The sequence below is a fragment of the Chenopodium quinoa genome, unplaced genomic scaffold (assembly GCF_001683475.1).
Source record: "Chenopodium quinoa cultivar QQ74 unplaced genomic scaffold, ASM168347v1, whole genome shotgun sequence".
Classification (NCBI taxonomy): Eukaryota; Viridiplantae; Streptophyta; class Magnoliopsida; order Caryophyllales; family Amaranthaceae; genus Chenopodium; species Chenopodium quinoa.
Window position 1 is genome coordinate 658,635 of NW_018743518.1, and position 17,427 is coordinate 676,061.

The 17,427-nt window shown below is 42.2% G+C and overlaps 4 protein-coding genes across 4 annotated transcripts; 3 read left to right on the plus strand and 1 right to left on the minus strand.

The window, feature by feature from the left end:
- The first annotated feature begins 1,744 nt into the window (after positions 1 to 1,744).
- Positions 1,745 to 4,215, plus strand: LOC110740131 (zinc finger MYM-type protein 1-like). Its single transcript, XM_021920628.1, has 2 exons — positions 1,745 to 3,778; positions 4,126 to 4,215. The coding sequence occupies exons 1-2, from the start codon at positions 1,745 to 1,747 to the stop codon at positions 4,213 to 4,215; spliced, it is 2,124 nt and encodes a 707-aa protein (XP_021776320.1).
- Positions 4,209 to 8,137, minus strand: LOC110740004 (myb-like protein X). The gene is made up of 2 exons (XM_021920487.1): positions 7,834 to 8,137; positions 4,209 to 5,962 (listed from the first exon to the last, which is right to left on the minus strand). The coding sequence occupies exon 2, from the start codon at positions 5,922 to 5,924 to the stop codon at positions 4,410 to 4,412; it is 1,515 nt and encodes a 504-aa protein (XP_021776179.1). The 5' UTR covers positions 5,925 to 5,962; positions 7,834 to 8,137; the 3' UTR covers positions 4,209 to 4,409.
- A 1,591-nt stretch (positions 8,138 to 9,728) lies between these two features.
- Positions 9,729 to 10,427, plus strand: LOC110740132. Its single transcript, XM_021920629.1, has one exon. The coding sequence runs from the start codon at positions 9,729 to 9,731 to the stop codon at positions 10,425 to 10,427; it is 699 nt and encodes a 232-aa protein (XP_021776321.1).
- Positions 10,428 to 12,494: 2,067 nt separating this feature from the next.
- Positions 12,495 to 14,720, plus strand: LOC110740133. The gene is made up of 2 exons (XM_021920630.1): positions 12,495 to 13,401; positions 14,203 to 14,720. The coding sequence occupies exons 1-2, from the start codon at positions 12,495 to 12,497 to the stop codon at positions 14,718 to 14,720; spliced, it is 1,425 nt and encodes a 474-aa protein (XP_021776322.1).
- The last annotated feature ends 2,707 nt before the right edge of the window (positions 14,721 to 17,427 follow it).

Below are 17,427 nucleotides of genomic sequence, written 5' to 3' on the forward strand. Positions count from 1 at the left end.
CGGACGTCGGTGACTCGGTGGTCGTGACTCGTGGACTCCGTCCTCTTCGTGAAATCACTACTCGAAACGTCGGTGCTAGTAAGTTGATTTCTAATTTTTATTTTTAATTTCTAATCTTCAAATTAATTCAGTCTAATTTGTTAATTTTATTAAACTTTGGTAATTTGGTTGATTTGTTATTTTACTGTTGGGCGTTGGCTGTGCTGCTGATTGCTGGATGCTGAATTGGCGAATTGCTTAAAGTCGAGTGATCTACTTACTCCTATTTTGAATATCTTTCAGTGGCTTAGCTGCTTTTATTCTTTCCTATTCATTATGCTGTCTTTTATTGCATCGGCCCGTTCATAATCGAGCTATTAAAGACTATTGATCTTTGTTATTGTTGTAACAACTGATTTGCTAAGCTGGATGATGAAATGTGGTTGTCTGATGTGGTTATTGCTGTGATTACACTCCTGCAGTCCTGCTCCTGTGATCAGGAGAAACCCTGTTGCCTGTTTCTATCTACAATCTACTTGCTCATATTTGTATTTTATGCTTTGAGGATGTCACTGCAGAACTCAGTGGGTATCATCTTATCAAATGATCATAAATTATCAATTTATCAGCCTTCTTGGTTAGATCTTGCTATTATCTGGTATCCACATTTTTGTACGAGATTTCTCTTATTCGAGCCAATTTAAGCTGCCATAAATCATGCTATTCATTTTAGAGATAAAGGGGAAGAGAGTTTAATGTTTACTATCTAGATTCCCCAACCAATTTAGCTTCAGGATAGCTAGAATATCACTGGTAATATGTTTGTGGATGGTGACCTTAAGTATGTAGGTTTTTAAGTAAAGTCTTGATTCATGTTTGCACTTTTTACATCATATTTTATCATATATACTGTAAATTGGTCTTTTCTCAGAACAGTTATTACAGCTATCCACAAACCTTAGAGTTAACTTTTTTGTCTTGTGTTGCTCAACTGGAAGTTTTGTTTTGCTAGGCATTGAAGCAAGAGGTTTTATCTTTGGTCCCCCTATTGCCTTGGCTATCGGAGCAAAGTTTGTGCCATTGAGAAAGCCAAGAAAGTTGCCCGGTACTTACTCCCAAGCAAGGTAGGTAATCAACTAATCATCAATTGATTTTTTTTGTGAAATCTGTTTTGTGTAATTGTGTTTTGTGTAATTGTGTTTTGTGTAATTGAAATCTCTTGAACTTATTAGTTATTACTTATGTGAAATCTGTTTTGTGTAATTGTGTTTTGTGTAATTGTGTTTTGTGTAATTGAAATCTCTTAAACTTATTAGTTATTACTTATGTGAAATCTGTTTTGTGTAATTGTGTTTTGTGTAATATGTTTATGTGATTATGTCATTATGTGAAATTGCTTGATTTAGACCATTTAGTTGAATATTTATTCAAATAATTTTTCTGGGGAATATTGCTTGATTTAGTTCAATATTTATTCAAATTTCAGAATGAAGAGAAAACATACTCCAAATGAAATGCAAAACATTACTAGCTTCTTTGCTAAAAAAATCCTACTCCAACTTCTCTTCCACATCCAACACAAAATGAACAAACTATAACTCCACCTCAACAAAGTGAGCAACTTTCATCTCCATCTCATTATTCAACTCAAAATTCCCCTCAAAATGAACAAGGCCAATGTTCTCCTAATGCCCCAATCTTTGGAGAAAGATTAAGTGAACATGAATTTGCTAATCTTCCACAAGATCCAGGAAAGAGGAGAAAAATGAGTCAATTTCATAAAGATGATAGAGATTTAGTGAGAAGAATTTACATTCAAAGAAAGCCTTGTCAGCCCAAAGACTTTACATTTCCTCAAACTTCTATTTTTGGCAAAAATCGTCGCTTTTGTGCTAAGTGGTTTGATACTTGGACTTGGCTTGAGTATAGTGTGGAAAAGGATGCTGCCTATTGTTTCCCTTGTTATCTATTCAAGGATGAAAATGCCTTTGGAGGTGATGCTTTTGTTAGTGATGGTTTCAAATCATGGAATCGATCGGATTTAATAAGAAAACATGTCGGTAAACACTTGAGTGCACATAATAATGCTGTTTTAGCTATGGATTTGTTCAAGAAACAAAATTCAAGCATCACACAAGCCTTAAAAAAACAAACCGCTGAGAGTACAAATGCATATAGGACGCGACTTGAAGCTTCAATTGAATCTATCCAATGGCTTTTACTCCAAGGGTTGCCTTTCCGTGGTCATGATGAAAAAGAAAGTTCCTTAAGAAGAGGTAACTTTCTTTCACTTTTATCCCTTATTTCCAAAGGTAATCCTGAATATTCTAAAGTTGTTTTCAAAAATGCTCCTAGTAATTGTCAACTTACTTCTCCTAAAGTCCAAAAAGATATCATAAATGCATGTGCAAAAGAGACCACTAAAGCAATGCTTGAAGATATTGATGGTGGTTTATTTTCTATCCTTGCTGATGAGTCCGCTGATGTTTCTGACAAGGAACAATTGGCTCTTTGTTTGAGATATGTTAATAGAAAGGGAGAAGTGTGTGAGCGTTTACTTGGTATTGTGCATGTTGTAAACACTGCTTCTTTGACTCTCAAAACTGCTATTGAATCCTTATTAATGGAGCATTCTTTGTCTTTCTCTCAAGTACGGGGTCAGGGTTATGATGGGGCAAGTAATATGCAAGGTTCTATTAATGGCCTTAGGACTCTTATAGAGAATGAGTGTAAAGAAGCTTATTTTGTCCACTGCTTTGCTCACCAACTTCAATTAACTCAAGTTGCACTTGCTAAAAAGAATTCAGATTGTGCTTGGTTATTTGTTGATGTACTTGCACCTCTCTTGAATTTTGTGGGGGGTTTATCAAAAAGGAAAGAGTTTCTTCGTGAAAATCAAGCTCAAAGAGTGGTGGATGCATTGTCTCTAGGTGAACTTGAAACGGGTTCATGTTTAAATCAAGAACGTGGATTAGGTAGACCTTGTGATACTCGTTGGGGATCTCACTTCAAGACAATCTTGAATGTACTTGATTTATTCCCTGTAATCCTTGGTTCTCTTGAGGATATTGCAAAAGTATCTGATACAATAGATTCTAATAGAGCTCAAACACTTACAAATCTTCTGATGTCCTTTGATTTTGTGTTCGTGGCACACTTGATGGTTAGTATATTTGCGATAACAAATGCTTTGAATGTGGCCTTACAAAAGCACGATCAAGACATTGTGAATGCAATGGCCATGGTTAATGTAACCAAGACTAATTTGCAAAAAATGAGAGATGAAGGATGGGATTCTCATATGGAAAAGGTAATTTCTTTTATTGGTGACTATGACATTGCAGTTCCAGATATGGAGGCTAAATATGTTGTTCCCGGGAGGAGGTTGTTTAGAGGTAAATGCCCACAAGTGTCCAATCTACATCATTTTCGAGTTGAAGTTTTTTTTGGTGTCATTGATCTTCAATTGCAAGAACTTGAAAATCGATTTCCCGAAATAACTAAAGAACTACTTGTGTGTATGTCTTGTTTGAGTCCTGTGGATCGTTTTTCTAAGTTTGATAAGGAAAAATTGATTAAGCTTGCAAAATTCTATCCTAATGAATTTCCAAGTTCAGAATTGATAGTCTTTGGTCATACACTTGATAGTTACATTTGTTCTGTTAGAGGAGATGAAAGGTTTTGGAATTTGAAGGGTCTTAGTGATCTTTCAATCAAATTGGTTGAAACGGGATTGTCTGAAACTCATGATAGGGTCTATTTACTTTTGAAATTGGTGTTGCTTCTTCCTGTCGCAACGGCAAGTGTGGAAAGAGTATTTTCTGGCATGAAGCAAGTGAAAGACAAACTACGAAATAGCATGGGAGATCAAATGTTGAATGATTGTTTAATTACTTATTTGGAGAATGATTTGTTTTTGAATGTTAGCATGGAAGATATCATGAATCGATATCAAAACATGAAAACTCGTCGAGAACTATTTTAATAAGTTTGCATTACTATTTAGTTGTCTTTTGTAGTATTATATGAACATTTGGTTGTATTTTGTACTGTTTGAATATTTGGATGTATTTTTTAGTACTATTATTTGGTTGTTTGGTAAAAATTTTTTTTTTACATATTTGATTATCGATTGTGACTCACCAGTCGGAAAATCCTGGGTCTGTAACAGCAGATTTAAGCAAGATTTTGTTTCTTCAACCAGGGAATGGGGGTTTAAATTCAGACCGTAGCTGAATAATTTTAAATTAACCTACATTTACTGCAAACTTAAGATTACTGTTTTCTACATGATCAAACGATATACAAAGTATTATAGAGCTAACACCACGACCTAACATGTTTATGTAGGCGAAAAAAGAACATAACTAAACTAAAATTACAGCTTAATATGGGGACTGGAAAATGTTACATTGCAAAATCTGAACAAATTATTCAGACACAACTTCATCTGTGTTCTGAATCTCATTTCTGATTTCAGGCAGTGTGTCCAAATCCGTCCTAGATTCTCTCTCTTCCTGCATAAGGGCAGTAGTATCAGAAGCATCAATAGGGTCATGCTGAATATGGCCAGTAACCTCGTCAGAGTGAAACTCGGTAATTTCATCCGATGCAGCTTCTCCACTGTTATCTAATTTATCACCCTGATTTTCATTATCTACAGAGCTATTTTTTGCAGCTTCCTTGGTATCCTTATCATTTGTACTGTCATGGGATGTAGAAAATGTAGAATTGTGTGAGCTTAAGGATTCTCCATTATTAGTATTCACATCCTCAGTTTTATTGCCATCTGCTGACGTTTCCTGTCGGCTCTTGTCATCAGTAGCTAGTTCGATCTTAACATCCTGTTCCAATACATTGCCTGGCAATTTTGGTTCTTTATCACCAGGCAATTCCAAGGTACCGTTTTGGGACACAATAGAATCAAGTGTTGTCAGTGTTTCAGTAGAAAGCAGAGTGGCAGAAAGTTGACCACCAACAACGGTTGAATTACTAGTGTTTTCAGGCAATGTCGAGTTCTGTAGTGAGCTATCATCAGGCTTCGTCAAGTTGACTTTATAGTTCTTTGGTTCAGTAACTGTTAGATTAGAAGTCCCAATGTTAACATCTCTAGGTTGCACATCGGGTTTGATCAACTCTTCAGCATTATCAGAGGTTTTGTTTTCATGCTCCTGCCCAAAGTTAATGTTTCCCCACATTTCATTTCCGTGATCCGATGTCACATTCTCAGTTTCTGAAATAACAGATTGAACATTGTGAGCAACTTCACTGGAGGCATCATCAGCCCTATAAAGCATTTCTTGGGCTTCACGAGTATTTGTTCTCCCTACATCATGGTCCTGATCATCTGATGTAATCTCTTGTTCACCGTGATCTTCTTTACCAACATCGCCATGTTCTTCAGATTCAGTATGAACCTCCTTTTCAGCATTCTCCTCATTATCTTCCTTTTCAGGTTGCCCTTCATGGTTTTCTTCGGTGACATCCTCTTTTTCTTCCCTCTCTTTATCTTCATCTTCCTCTTCATGTTCAGACTCAATCTCCGTCTTTTCTGGTTCGTGTTCATCTATTTCATCATCTCCACCTCCTCTTTCCTCTTCTCTCTCTACAATTTTGACATCCTCTATTTCTGACTCATCCTCTTCATGTTTGTTATCTTCCTCTTCATCTTTTTCGTCTTCATCTTCTTCATGTTTTTCACCATTTGTATCTACTTCCGTGATTCTAGGAATATCTTTTCTCCCGATTCTCGGGATCACACCATCACTTTGAACCTTTCCCACATCCTTATCATCCTTAACTTCATATTCCTGCCTTTTCTCATGAGAATGCTTGACTTGGTAAATTAACCAAATGCAAACAGCCAGCAAGACACAGATTTGCAAGATGTGCTTCACTTTAATTCCTTTGGATCTATTATTCCTACTAGGAGATTGCTTGAACATTGTGATGTCCTAGATAATTAGCTGCCGTAAGAAACCACCTATAAAAATACGCAGGACATTAATTTACAAAGGTTTAAGTATGACAGCAAAGACCAATTACTGTAATCGTTCCTACGGCCTCTTTTGGCAGCTACAATTCAAACACTAAGATTCTCAAGTCCATCATGCTGTAAAATCATGCAAAAACATCAACTAGACTGAAGTAAGAACTGCTAGCTATATGGCTTCTGGCGTTCAGATGATAAGATTGATTACATGTGAAAAGTAGCAAAGACAGCTGGTTCCTAAAATCCTCCAGAAGACAAGTATGGATTGGCCTGGATGGAGTGCCAATATTAGAGGTTGCAGCTAAATTGGTCCAGTAATGCCTTTTCAAGTATCACAGTGGAATTATATATACAGATGAAACCTTTTTTTTAGGTATTGTATTTGAGAACAAAATATCCAGGTAATACCTTTTCCAGGAATGTGCCTAAGATGATGTCGAAGCTGTTAGCATGTATATCTTTTATAACAAGGATAAACACAAGTCTTTTGGGAAACATAGGTCTTAATGGAAATTACATAGTGCGCAATTATCTCCTAACTTCACTGATCTCAGTAATGTGGTACCCATAGAGTAAAAGCTTTGGTGGTCTGGCCTAAATATACGACCTAAATTATACAAAGTAACGAAGAATGCAGGGTAATGGAAGATTGGAGAAGTTACTGTCCTGTCAGTCACAAAAACATACAAGTGATTGTGATTTTTTTTATTATTCAATTTTACATCTAAAAGAAGACATATCTTGAGTTTTAATATAGCTACTACCCACAGAAGTTTAAAGTTGCTTGGGAAAAGAAAACATTTAGTGCTATCCTAGCATTCAACACCTTTAACAGCATCGACGAATAGCAACAGCTGACATAAACACAAAGCATCTAGCATATACTGGGTGAAGATAAAAGAACACCAATCATCCATGCCTTCTAGGATACCGCCAACAGAATACCCATGTATGGTTCTAGCTTCTGCCAAGTCACATGTTTTCACGTATGCTCTAAGGCTACTAACAGAAGAGCATCTTGCCAAGCCAGTCTCTTAAACAAACAAAACATGCAACAACGTCCATATAAGACCATTCCTTAAGCCTCTAAAGAGGCTAATAGCTAGGGCTGGGTGGAGCTGTTGCAAAGACTTTCGTTTTTGACTAGTAACCTCACTCGCTAATTCAAACTACACAAATAACAGTAAAGGGGCAATTACTCAAACATCCGGTCAAGTCCATTAATCCATAATAATTCAAAGTTGAAATGATGATGAATAGCGACTGTTCGCCAGGAAAATGATCAAGCACTTGGCACCGAGAAATCGAATAGGCCAATTAAAGCGGATTGATAAGGACATTCCATTCTTGACAGGTTGTATGCACTAATGTATCAAGGTCCAATAGCTCTCAAGAGAAGTACAGCCACAGGTACATTATGATTGACTCATTAATCAGCATAACATAATACATCATAATTAATTCATTTATCAGCATGTACGAAGTAGAATAAACTGAAATCAGAAATTAATTCAGAATGACACTGAAAACATCATCTCTTTTCTTATAAAAAAACAAATCCCATCATTAGATTCACAATTAAGGTAACCCCACAAAGATTAACAATAAAATTACACTGAGCACTAAAAACCCATCAAAAACAATGAAAACCCTATTCCAAAATAACACCAAAAACACAAAACATCAGTCAAAATAACATAAATTCAGCTCAATTCATGCAATCAATCAAGACCCAGAAAAGAATCACCAAGAACAAACCAAATCCCAATTCAAAAACATCAAAATAAATAAGAACATGGGCAAATTCCGTACATTAAGAATTGAATCAACGATTAAAATTGAGAAAGAGAGAGAGAGTATACCTAATGAAGAAGCAAAGAACAGAGCTTGGCAATGCAATTAGAAGCAGAAGAAAGAGAGTGAAGTGAAGAGCAGAGTTAATGTGATGGGGTTTTGAAAAACCCAAAGAAAATTAGAAATAATTAAGGAAGGATCTGAAATTGGCGACACAAGTCTTGAGATTGAATTTGGGAAAACGTGGATTCTTCTAGTTATAAAGATTAATTATTGATGAGAGATGACACTCTCATTCATTCACACAGGTGAGTTGTTGTTGAAGAGTGTTAATGGAGGCTCCACACTTTTTTTTTTTTTTACCTTGAAGTTTTATGTTGGACTCGTTCAATTAGATTAATAACTCGGCCCACAATCCATCCCGCGGTCCCACTTTAGTGTACATTCGATACGATATATGTGTATATACAGATTTGTCAAAATAGATTCGACTTATTCTTATTGAGAAAGCAGAGCATAAATACTGTATTGGTTAAAATTTTGTAACCTAACTCGAACTTGATAGAATTTTATTTTAGTTGTTGATAGAGATTTTATTTTCACAAATTGAACTTATCTTTCATAATTTTATTTGGACTTATCTTTTAAATCTAATTATTTTGAAAGTATTTATCCCATAATAAGTGAAATAAGGTGAATTAAGCAATACCTTTGTTATTTTTACTGAAATTATATTTATTTTGGTTGTTGTTTGGGGTCCAAATAACTTACATTTGGACCCAGTCCACAATGAAAATAATAAAAGTCCAAAAGGCAAGGTTCAACCCTCTTAGCATAATAGTCAAGTCAAGTACAGCAGGGCCCAATCAAATGGCAACCCATTTGATTCCTCAAGCCCAGTCCATCCAATTGGAGCAAGGTATAAAAACTTTCACTCTTACACAATCACATATATACACATTAAATGCCTCAAGCAACAAACTCTCTTGCATAGCTTTTCTTTCATTGTCTTGCATCCGTACTGACTTCGGCATCGGAGGGGCCTTCCTCGGCACAACCCCCGAGGCCAGTTTACGTGTGTTTAGCTGTGCAGGAAATCCCCAATTCGGTCATCACTCGAATTGGGCTTCATCTCCACTCATCCGAAGGGCCTGCTGAAGGTCCATTGTTTTCTAACCGAAACAATTTGGCGCCGTCTGTGGGGATACTTACAAAAAATTCAGCCAACAAATCTCACACGAATCTTAGCCAACGCAAAAAATGACTAAGAGTGCAAAGAGCTCTAAAAAAACTAGGAAGATGGGCCTTACAACGGTAAGGGCCGGCAGAACACCTTCACCATCGCCCGAACCGACCGCTTCCAACTCCCCGAGGGGAGAAAATACGCGTGAAGGATCTCCTCCCCAACGGGATTACCAAAACGGGAATTCGTCGAGGGATAGTGAAGTTCGTAAGCGTGATCCTTCACCTAGCAGGCGTTCAACTCCTCCTACCGGTCCGTCAACCGAGGAGGTCATGAAGGCCATGGCTGTGTGCATGGACTTTATGAACGCTTTGGGAGGATGCTTCCCATCAACAAAAAAAATCGCCCTCTCCCCCTCCTAGATCGCATGATCGAAAGAGGAAAAGTGGAACCGAGAGAGAGAGGCAGGCACCATCCTCGAAAGGGGAAGGTAGCCGAAGGGCTGGGCATCCAAGTGGCTCCGGGTCGAATCAGAGGAAAGGCTCCGGCCACCTCGAAAATTCCAAAGCTCGGAACTCCGAGGATCATCATGACAGCCACAACGTTTCTCGCCGAAGCGTTCATGAGCGCTTAGGTGGCAAAGAAGGAGGGGTACATAGTCGCCTCACCTACCCAGAAGGGTCTCAGCCCTCTATGTCACGCGAAGGGACACCCCCTGCATCCACCTCTCTGAGAGGGAGAAGTAGGGTTCCTTCGGCGCGGCAGAAGGGAAAGGCCGTAATGGTTCCAACCAGTTCCCCATTCCAAAGGTGGATACTGGAGGAACATGTGCCAACGGTTAAAATTCCGGCACACATCACATATGACGGTACTTCGGACCCGAAAGATCACATAGCCTCCTACGAGGGGCATATGTACCTTAACCCCAGGTCTGAAGCTACCTGGTGCAAATACTTCCCTACAACCCTCAAAGGTGTTGCCCAATCTTGGATCACCAAAGGGTTGAAGGAAGGCTCGGTAACAGGCTTGAGCGATCTGGCCAATAAGTTCAAGAGCAAGTTTTCCACGTCTAATCGCCGAGAGAAAACTACTGCGGAGCTCATGGGCATGCAGCAAGTGGAGGACGAAAGTCTCCGACATTATTTGACTCGCTTCAGCAACGAGTCGTCCGGAATCACAAGTCTGGATCAGAGCCTGGCCGTATTCGCCCTACGGAATGGCTTGCAAGCTGGAAAATTTCTGGATTTCATGGTCATGCATCCCCCGCAGACCTTGGAAGAAGCCCTCGACGCTTCGGATAAATTCATCCGAGTCGAGGAATGGAACAAGGCAAAGCTGCAATCTCAGTCAGGGCTTGTGAAGCCAAGAGGACAGCAGGCCGAAGTTCCAGGGTCAAGGAAAGGGAAGGCAAAAGCCTCAGAACCTCCCTCGACCACAGAGCCGAAGAAGGATAAGGCTCCCTATCTGGGGAAATTTTAATTTTACATTCCCCTCACCTTACCCCGTACTAAGATCTTTAGTGCGATGAGGGAAGAGGGAAAGTTTAGGAAGCCGAAGCCACCTCCTTCTTGGCATCAAAAGAAAGGGAAGGACCATTGGTGTGAGTTCCATGAATCTCGTGGACATCGCACCAAGGACTGCCTTCAGCTGAAAGACCAGATTGAGGAGTTGGTCCAAAAAGGATATTTAAAGAAATATGTCGCGGAGCGCCGCGAAGAAAAGAAATCCGAGAAAGATTCTCGGAAAGAGCTGGACTATCACCGGAAAAGGGACAGACCACCCGAAGGAGGGAATCCTGACATTCTGACCATTTCCGGTGGCATATCTCGGAACGCACTCAAGCGCCATCTGAGGGGTCTCACCCATCAGATTCATCATGCCGAGTTCCAAAAACCGCAGTCTCCGGTGCCGAACATGATGTTCACATCCAAAGACTGTAGGGGGGTGGTGTATCCCCATGATGACCCTTTGGTTATCATGACAAGCATTGCAAACCACAACGTCTATCGGACACTGGTAGACGGGGGCAGTGGGGCGAATATACTTTTTCGAAAGGCATTCGACCAGCTGAAGCTGGAGAGCAGGCATTTGACCCCAGTTCCTTATCCAGTCACTGGATTCAACGACTCTTCTTCATATCCGGATGGGAAAATTCTTCTTCCCGTCAGCCTCGGCCAAGACCAGGCAAGACGAAGCATCATGGCCGAATTCTTGGTCATTGATGCCCCATCAGTATACAACGTCATTATGGGGAGACCCCTCATCCATGATGTTCAAGGAGTTGTCTCGACATACCACCAAGCAATGATCTATGTTTCGGACGAGGGACGCTCCGAAAAAATATTGGGCAGCCAAAGAGAGGCCCGAGAATGTAATTCCCTCAAGCCATCCAAGAGTCACCGCAGCGACAAGGATGATGAGGAAGAAAAAGAAAGAGAAAAAGAGCGAGGTACTAAAAGGCCGAAGGGCCTTAGTGCTTCGGCTCAGGGGTCCCCAAAAAAGAAAGCATCTTTGGGGACTGTGTCCCCAAAAGATTCGGACGAAAGCCAGCCGAAGAAAGGAAGGTCTGCTGAGATTGACAGTAGACCGGAACCAGAAGAGTCTGGCTCCAAAGAAATGGAGTCAGATGAGCAAACCGAGTCAATCCAGTTGACCGAAGGAGATACCGAGAAATGTGTCAACATCGGACAAGGGCTCGATCCGAGCCTCTGTGCCGAATTAATCCAACTCCTTCGGGACAACAGAGATGTGTTTGCATTCTCAGCAGCTGACATGCCGGGAATCAATCCGAACCTCATCTCGCACAAGCTTAATGTCGACCCCGCATGTTGGCCAGTTAAGCAAAAGAAGCGGAACTACTCCGCTCAGAAGAACCGCGACATCGCAGCCGAAGTCAAGAAACTTCTGTACGCAGGGTTCATTGAGTCCTGCCAATACCCTGAATGGATGGCGAATGTAGTAATGGTTCAGAAAGCTAATGGCACCTGGAGAATGTGCGTTGATTTCACGGATCTGAATAGGGCCTGTCCGAAGGACTTTTATCCCTTGCCGAGAATCGACCAGCTGGTTGACTCAACAAGTGGCCATGCTTTGCTCAGCTTCATGGACGCATTTTCTGGGTACCATCAGATTTTCATGCACCCCGATGACAGAGCAAAAACGACATTTGTTACAAGCGCCGGGGTGTATAATTATAAAATGATGCCCTTCGGCCTAAAGAACGTCGGGGCTATATATCAGAGGCTGGTGGATCAAGTGTTTGCTGAGCAAAAAGGCCGTAACATGGAAGTCTATGTTGACGATTCCATCGTCAAAAGCAAAGAGGCGAAGGACCATGTTGCGGACCTAGCCGAAACGTTCGCCATTCTGAGAAAGCACAAAATGAAGCTGAATCCGAAGAAATGTGTCTTCGGCGTGAAGTTTGGAAAATTCCTAGGCTTCATGGTCAGCAAGAGGGGGATTGATGCCAATCCCGCCAAAGTTCAAGCAGCTCTGGATCTTCCTGAGCCGAAGACGAAGACGGACATGTAGCGTCTTACTAGGAGGATGGCTGCCCTATACAGGTTCATCTCAAAAGCCTCGGACAAGGGTTTGCCCTTCTTCAAGGCCTGCCCGAAATCAAAGGAGCTCATATGGGAAGATGAGCAAAAAGTAGCATTCCAGCAGCTCCGGGAACACTTGGCAAACCTCCCGACACTGGCAAGGCCAGCTGAAGGAGAAGTCTTGTACCTGTATGTGGCAGTTAGCCCTGCTACAGTGAGTGTGGTGCTGTTGAAGGAAGAAAAAAAGGTTCAGCAACCGATCTACTTCGTCATTCATACTTTGACTGATGTCGAAACGCGCTACCCTCTGCTCGAAAAAGTTGTATATGCAGTGGTAGTGGCAGCTCGGAAGTTAAGGCCTTACTTTGACTCACATCAAATAGTGGTCTTAACAGATCAACCGCTGGAAAAGGTCCTCGGCAAGGTGGAAAAATCAGGTAGACTAACAAAGTGGGCCTTCGAGCTCACCGATTTCAGCATAAGCTACCAGCCGAGGGCAACAATTAAGGCCCAAGCCCTAGCAGACTTCCTAGCCGAGTGTTCCTACCAGGAAACACTCGACGAAGGGAAGGGGACTTGGGCTGTGTTCACGGATGGCTCAGCCACCGTAAATGGTTCAGGAGCTGGGGTGGTAATCACCACTCCCGAAGGTAGAAACTTCGAGTATGCACTCAAATTCTCATTTAAGGCTTCTAACAACGAAGCAGAATACGAAGCAGCAGTTGCTGGCTTGGAACTGTGCATAGCTCTCGAAGCCGAACATGTCTGTTTGAAGACAGACTCTCAGCTAGTCGCTAATCAGATTCGGGGCGAGTATGAGGCCAAGGAGCCTTCCATGATCTCCTATCTTGCCAAGATCAAATCAGTCATAGCGAAATTGAGAACTTTTGAAATTGAGCTGATCCCAAGGGGTCAGAATGCTCAAGCCGATGCACTCTCCAAACTTACAAGTTCAACTCTTACTGAGCTGAACCGATCCGTATATGTGGAGGTGCGCCGAAACAGGAGCATTGACCAAGAAATTGAGGTCTAATGCGCTGAAGCTGAGCCTAGCTAGATGGACCCCATCTTGACTTACAAGCTACAAGGAACGCTACCCGAAGATAAGAACTTAGCAGCGAAAATGAGAAGGGTAGCTTCAGGGTTCATTATCTACAAAGGAGAGCTGCTAAAAAAATCCTTCTCAGCCCCACTGTTGAAATGTGTGGGTCCAACAGATGCGGATTATATCCTTCGGGAGATCCATTTCGGCATCTGTGGAAACCACATAGGGGGGAGGACCCTAGCCCATAAAGCATTACGGGCAGGATATTATTGGCCAACCATGACCCAAGATGCCAAGCACTTGGTGCGGAAATGCGAAAAATGCCAAAAATTTGCACCTGTTATTCATAGGCCTTCAAGGGACCTTCAGTCGATCCTGAATCCGCTCCCTTTTGCTCAATGGGGGTTGGATATTTTAGGACCATTTCCCGAGGCTCCTTATCAGAAAAAATGGTTGATAGTCGGAATCGACTACTTCAGCAAATGGATAGAAGCCGAGGCAGCTTCAAACATAACTGAGCAAACTGTCAGAAAATTTATCTGGTAGAATATCATCACGCGCTTCGGCATTCCAAAAGTGTTTTTCTTCGATCACGGAAGACAATTTGACAATCTGCCGCTGAGGCGGTACACAGATCAGTTCGGCATAAAGTTGGCGTATTCGGCAGTCTGCCATCCTCAAAGTAATGGTCAGGCCGAAGCTGCAAATAAACAGATACTCAACGCTCTTAAGAAGAGAGTTGAAGATCAAAAGTCCAAGTGGATAGAAGAGCTTCCTGAAACTCTATGGTCACTTCGGACAACTGAAAAAGAGGCCACGGGGCATTCGCCTTTTGAATTGGTGTATGGATCCGAAGCCGTTCTGCCAGTGGAAATTGGCTCAGAAAGTCTCCGAGTTAATCAGTTCTCAGCCGAAGAAAACGAGCATCTCATGAAAGAGTCCCTCGATTTCTTAGGCGAAATTCAAGATTCGGCAAGGGACAGAATGGCAGCATACAAACAGAGAATCAGCAAGTTCTACAACCGAAGAGTCCAGTCAAGACTCCTCAAGGTTGGAGACCTTGTTCTTTGGAATGCTGCCACTGTTCAGAAAACAACATCCATGGAAAACTCTCAGCTAACTGGGAAGGGCCTTATGAAATATATGATGAGCTCCAACCAGGGACTTATCGTCTCTGGCAGTTAGATGGAACTGAGCTGAAAAACCATTGGAACGCAGATGTACTTAGAATATTTCATGTGTAAAAATCTGTGTAAGTACATTCTCTGCAGATCAATGAAAGGCCTTTGAGCCACAATTATGCATAATTTTAATCTGTTTTCATTTATTTCTGTCTTTGCCGATTTTTGAAAAAAGCTCAAGGTTTACACTCGGTGCTGTCCGAAGTATTGCATTGTGATGCACTGTACTTCGGCAAGCCGGAGAACCTGCCAAAATTAGAGCAACAAATAGAACCTCGAGGTATTGCATAATGATGCAATGTACCTCGGACAGATTTGTTGCTCTCGGCGAAGAGGTCATAGGATCATCTAGGACATAGCCGAAAATAGGAATTGACAAAATGGCCGAAGCATTGCATAATGATGCCTTGTGTTTCGGCGAATCAATTCTGGGTGGCGATTGCACCTCTGAAGTATTGCATAATGATGCTTTGTACTTCAGATGATCGCTGCCCTGGCATCGTGTCCAAAGTAGTCATTCCCTCGGATGAGTTAAAACCAGGCAAAACATAAGGAATAAGCATAAGTGCGCGAACTATAGCAAATCTTCAGCCACACTAGAATAATCGAGGGCAATGGCACTCAGAACTCTGAAGGCGTCATCTTCAAAGTTCGGGGGGGGGGGGGGGCAGAAGGTACTCACATGCAGAGCTCCTAGCCGAAGCTCTCAGTACTTGTCTCCTAGCCGAAGCTCTCGGTACTTGGAAAAAATGTTATAAAAAGCCAAGTAAAATGAATAAGGCATAGAGAAATAAGGGATTATCAGCTGAAGACTTTCCAGGTCGAAGCTCTGTACTTAGCTAAATTTTGAAAAAATTCAGAAAAAAGCAGTCAAGTTCAAAGCTAGAAAAGCAGGCAAAAGAGGGGGAAACAGCTGAAATTCTATTTCATGTACTCACAGAAATTGGAAAATTACAAGCATTGAGTAACAGCTACAGATACTAAGTTCAGAAGTTTTAAAGAGACAAAAGTTCAAAGTCGGCAGCCGCCCACATAGCGGAAAACACAGTTGCCGAAAGTACACAAAAACAAGTTAAAAGTTTGTACAAGGCAGGTTGAAACAAAAGAGAACAGGCAAAAGCTGATGCGGCATCTTCAAATTAAATGCAGGTTGATCCGCAAGATTCAGTAGACGACTGCCCGAATTCCTATGCTTCAACATTTTCTGGAACTCCAGAAGGACCAGCCATAGCTGAAGAAGAGGCAGGACCAGCAGCTTCAGCTTCTCGGGCAGCTTCCTCAGCTTCTTTGGCTTCGGCTTCGGCTTGACGGACCAGGAAGTCTATCTCAGCTTGACTAGCCTCGTTGATTCGAGGATTGTCAGGGTCCATCGACCAAGCCTCAACCTGGTCCCAGTTTATATCGTGAGCAGCATGTAGAGCCAAACGCCGAGCTGTCTTCCAGCCATTCTCAAACCCTTCACCATATTCAGCTTCTGTGTAAACTCGGGTTTTGAGCAGTTCTTTGGCATCTTGCAGCTCGGCCTTCTGAGCCTCCAGATCATCTTTCAGCTTTTGATTGGCAACGAGCAAGTCATTTTGCTTCTTCTCAGCCTCTTCCCGAACCTGGGCCAACTGCTCCTCATGGGCAGAGACAAGGAGCTGTCGAGCAGCGGCGTCTTCCTTCGCCTTAGCCTCGAGCCGAGCCCGGAACTCGGCAAGGGTATCAGCTCCAAACTCATTCATAAGAGACCGACCCTCCTCGATCCAGGGGGAAGACAATCTGCTCCAAACCGCGGCTGAAGGTGCGAAAATTCTCATCCCTTCGCTGCATCTCCAGCTTGATAGCCGAAGCATCGTCTTCAGCCTTGGCCTGCTTCAATTCAGCCAGTCGAGCCAGAGCTTCAGCCTCTTCGACTTTGGATGCCTGCCTTTGGAGCTCTTCAAACATTTCCATAGTGAGGAAATGATTGTGTACAGCTTGCAAAATACAGCAGTTGCAGCTTAAGCAGTTAGCCGAAGCCTGACACTTGGCAGAATTCTAAAAAAGGAAACAAAAAACAAAAAAGAAGAAAAAGAAGAAAGAGAGACTCAGCAAGTGTTGGAAGGTTTACCTGCATCAGAACCCTTTGGTTCTCGAGAAAAGGATGGGGCACGTTCTCCAAAGATTCAGCAGCCCCAGCAGCGGCGCCCTGCATCCACGCCCTGGCCCTCTCAACAGCTGGAAGATTTCCCAGATTGCCGAAAAAAGAGACGGCGGAGTCGCGCATGTCTTCAATTATAGCTCGGGCACGGGCAGGAACAGGGACCAAAGGTGCAGAGCCAAACCCCATCTCAGCTGACTGAAAGGTTCGAAATGAGTTAGCAGCTGAGCTGGAAGGGACGTCTTTGTGTGCGGACACATCAACATCGTTCAACTGAGGCTCGTTCTCCTTCTCAGCAAGTTTAGGATCCTCAGTTTGGATCCCTAACACTTCCACCTCATGCTGAACCTCCTCAGAAAATGGCTTAGATATGTGTCGAGGAGGTGAAGGGTCGGCCTGCAGATCGACCACTTCAATGAAAAATTCCCGAGAGGGGGAAGTGACCTCAGCTGCTTCTTCCTGGACCTCCTCTAGCCGAGGCCTCTTGACAGGAAGCTCTGGCGCCCTGAATTGACCGGGGCGAACCAGAGGCCTTCTCCTTCCACCAGCCATGTCTTCGGCAGTAGGTTCAGAAAGGGCAGGACTTTCT